Below are 3,954 nucleotides of genomic sequence, written 5' to 3'. Positions count from 1 at the left end.
GAAATGTTTTGCCATGGGATACGTGCAGTCTTTGTTAACAATGTCTCTAATATGTGGCAAGATTCGTACCTTCAATTTACACATTGTACTGCCCACATACCATTTCAGACATGGGTATGTCAAGACACGACAAGCTCTGACTCACATGAAATGTAGCCCTTAATCTGCATTGGTACCTTTAAGATTGGATGAATATAACTACTACAATGAAAAGCATATTTACACATTTTACAAAGCCATCCCCTCCACTTGAAAGCCAGTTTTTTCCCATGGCGTTGTTATCTGGGACCGTGTAACTTTTCACTACTAGATCTTTGATGGACATGCTTTTTGGAAAAGTTATCTCAGGACGTTATTTTAGTAAATTGCCCAAGTATTTGTCCACCTTTAAAACTTCCAATATTTGTTTATGATGTTCTTTATAATTCGCAAATGGCTACCAAAGGTTAAAATCAATCTTGTAGTATTCTCTTGTATTACATCCCAAGAGTCAGAGGTAGATGTTGTCAATAAGCTCTGTCTGTCCATGTCTCGGACTTTAAGGTACGATCTTTCAATTACTTTCTTCGGGTACTGTTGTTGTAAAAAGTTGTGGGCTGTGATTTAGCTGGCTAAGTCAAAATCTTTGATGTCACTACATTTTCTGATGCGAATAAATTTGCCATATGGGATGTTCCACAAAAGACTCTTTGGGTGGGCACTGTTAGCATGTAGAGGGACATTTGCACCTGTGGTTTTTCTATGCAGTTAATACCCAATTTGTTGTCCAACGATTTTGACTTGTACATCTAAAAATACAATGGAATGGTCGCTGTGTTGCTCTGAGAATTTCAAATTCAAATTGCTAACATTCAACAGTTTCACAAATTCACGCCAAGATTGAGCAGTGCTATTCCAAATAATGAATAGATGGTCTATATAGCGTAGCCATAATATTATTCTCTCTTTATAAATTTAATTTTCTTCTGCCCACACAACTGATTTTTCCCAGTTGCCCATCATTAAATTTGTGTATGCAGGCTCGAATGCAGCACCCATAGCAGTGCCTTGGATTTGACGGAATATCTTGTTGTTGAAGATAAAAACATTATTTTCCAAACAAAGTTTCACCATTTCAAGGATCATATTCGAATGTTCTAGATAATTGAGAGAATATATATATAAATATATTCTCTTTTTTTTACGGGCGTCGCTTGCTATTACAGCACACTGGTACAATATTGATGACTGACCTGTGGTCCTCTGCAGATAGGTCCTTGCGTCAATCGATGCCGTGGCAGGACTGCCTCTCACTGATTCCTATGAGCCCTGCAGCAACATGGGCGACAAAGGAAACAGGAATTGCCAAGCACCAAGATAGGGAAAAAATCCCAATGAAGGGGAAACACCCAGACTCCTTGTAGGTAGTCTCTCCCTCGGGTGTAGTTGTTCCAACAAGGGCGAAAAGAGGATTGAATAGTTCAATGGAAGTGCAGGTATGTGTGATGGCCGTGGGTGGCAGAGGACAGCCACAGTGAGAGCTGTAATCCATGGTAAGTGCGGCAGCCACGGGTGGCAGATGACAGCCGCAGTGAGAGCTATATCCTAAGCAACGCGCCAGCCATGGGATACAGATGGCAGCCGTAGGAGGAGAGAGACTCAGGTTCCGTAGGAAGAAGGGGCAAAGAGAGGGAAGCTAGACTTGAGAGGGAGGATCAAACAGAGTGCCAATGTAGAAGCACTAGAGGAATTAGGCTAGAAGAGAGGGAGAGTGATGCCCTGCAGCACGTGGAGGTAGTGCTGGGTGGCACAGAGGCATAAGGATAAGCGAGAGAATAAAGGGCAGCTTGAAAGCAGCAAAGTAACAGCAAAGCATCAGTGCTTCAACAAGAAAGAAGCAACGTGCTTACCTGACCGTTCACATTTGTTAAATAGGAGTCACAAGAGTGAACCTTCCTTACTTCGGACGACATCTTGAGATGAACTAGAGCGCGACCCAAAGGCACAAAGAGAGTACCAACTTGCGGCCATCTTGGATTTCCTAATATGCCGTATGGATCTCTGCTACACCATTTATGTCAGACGGACCATGTACTGGCTGTGGTCCTAACAATTGTAGCTATTCCCGATGGGTGGAGCTGCCTTGCAGTCGCTACTCAATGTTCTTTCTTGGATTATACCTTCTACCTAATACAATCTGATAATTTGATGCTCTTACAATGAAACGTGGGCCAGGACCACTTTGCAGCAATTGAGTCAGAACTACCGCCCTCCTAGGCACACTTAGGTATGGAGACATTGTTGCTGTAATGGCAATCTGTGATGACCTTGGTGCCGGGTTTTGCAAATTGCCTGGTTAGGATAAGGTCAGTAGGAAATCTGCACTTGACAGGCCTAGGTGAAATGTGTTCAAGATAACAGAGGGAATGGGATTGGGGCTGGGGGCATCCGCCTACATTGTGTCATCACTTCTGGGAACACGGGTGAAGCTGGCGAATGATCCACCACAGGGCACAGACATTCTGGAAGAAAAGAAGTTGAGCATGGTACAGCCCTAGTGACATGTGAAACTGTAGGTTGGTTTTGACCAAGTTCTCCCACGCCTAATTTCTACATGAAAAGATTGAGTAATAATTAATGCAGGAATACGACATTGAGCCGCATCGATATTAAAACATCTAATAAGTCATTGAGTTTAATCCTAATGGTAATTGAAAAATGTGGATTAAATTCTCACCAGATGTTAATTTCTCTCCAACAGGCAAAGGACCCAAGCACAATGGTACTGGTAAACCACTCCCATGTGACAGAGTTCTTCATTCAGGGCTTTTCTGACAATCCCAACCTGCAGGTGCCTCTCTTCTTTGTGCTTCTTCTGGTGTACCTTATCACTGTGGCTGGAAATTCCATGGTTCTCTCTGTAATTTGCCTTGACCCTCATCTGCACAAACCCATGTACTTATTCTTGCTCCACATGTCCTTCATAGACATCTGCTTCACCTCCGTCACCCTCCCTAAAGCCATGGCTGTCCACTTGGCCAAACAGAATGCCATTTCCATAGCCGCTTGCACTAGCCAGCTTTATTTCTTCCTGCTGTTTGTGAGTACAGAGTTCCTGCTTCTCACCGCGATGGCGTTTGACCGATATGTGGCCATATGCAATCCCCTACGGTACAGCACCATCATGAGTAGACGGATGTGTGCTCAGTTGGCCGCTACCTCGTGGATTATAAGTATACTGGATGCAATGCCGCACACGCTGCTTATATCAGGCTTATCATTCTGCGGGCGCCAACATCTGAACCACTTCTTCTGTGACATCACAGCACTTAGCAAGCTCGCCTGCAGTGACACCAGCAGCATGGCTATCATCACCTTCACCATTGGTGTCCTTTTAGGGATCAGTTCCTCCATGATGACTGTCACCTCTTATGCCTTAATCATCGCCACCATCCTACGAATCCGCTCGGCTGCGGGGCGGCATCTAGCCTTCTCAACATGCTCGGCTCACTTGACCGCTGTCCTTCTCTTTTATGGCACTGCTTTCTGTAACTATCTGAGACCAGGGGCGATATTCAACAGCGGCGAGGAGAAGCTTTTCTCTTTGTTTTTTGCTGCTTTGATTCCAATGCTCAACCCTCTTATATACACCCTTAGAAACAAGGAGGTGAAAAAGGCTCTACAGAAAGCCTGCCAAGGAAAGGCAGCAATTTAACAAAAAAGTGCCTGCGAATCTTTCTTTGGTATTTGGTGAAATGCGGTCAAAAGTGGTGAAAAAACAACACAGAGCTACATCTGTAAGTATGGTGGTTTTAACCTCCTAGTCCCCTCCGCATGAAGATGGATCACCGTGGGCAGATGTGGTCTACTGAAGCACGATGTAACTCCAGGAGGGTGGGCTCAGGTTACTTTTTTTTGCAGTGCTCTCATTGCCGTACCCAGTGGCTCTGACTCAGTGTTGTCCTTCTACTAAAT

At 44.4% G+C, this 3,954-nt stretch overlaps 1 protein-coding gene across 1 annotated transcript; it reads left to right on the top strand.

Annotated features, from left to right (window-relative positions):
* The first annotated feature begins 2,683 nt into the window (after positions 1-2,683).
* Positions 2,684-3,694, top strand: LOC138579700 (olfactory receptor 5G9-like). The gene has a single exon (XM_069649938.1). The coding sequence runs from the start codon at positions 2,684-2,686 to the stop codon at positions 3,692-3,694; it is 1,011 nt and encodes a 336-aa protein (XP_069506039.1).
* Positions 3,695-3,954: the final 260 nt, after the last annotated feature.

Source organism: Ambystoma mexicanum, chromosome 3p (assembly GCF_040938575.1).
Source record: "Ambystoma mexicanum isolate Mex_15411 chromosome 3p, UKY_AmexF1_1, whole genome shotgun sequence".
Taxonomy (NCBI): domain Eukaryota; kingdom Metazoa; phylum Chordata; class Amphibia; order Caudata; family Ambystomatidae; genus Ambystoma; species Ambystoma mexicanum.
The sequence above is the reverse complement of the archived record's forward strand: the minus strand, read 5'-3'. Positions and strand labels throughout refer to the sequence as shown.

Excerpts from the sequence above, each read along its gene's own strand:
- LOC138579700 (XM_069649938.1), top strand. The coding sequence starts at position 2,684 with ATGGTAATTGAAAAATGTGGATTAAATTCTCACCAGATGTTAATTTCT.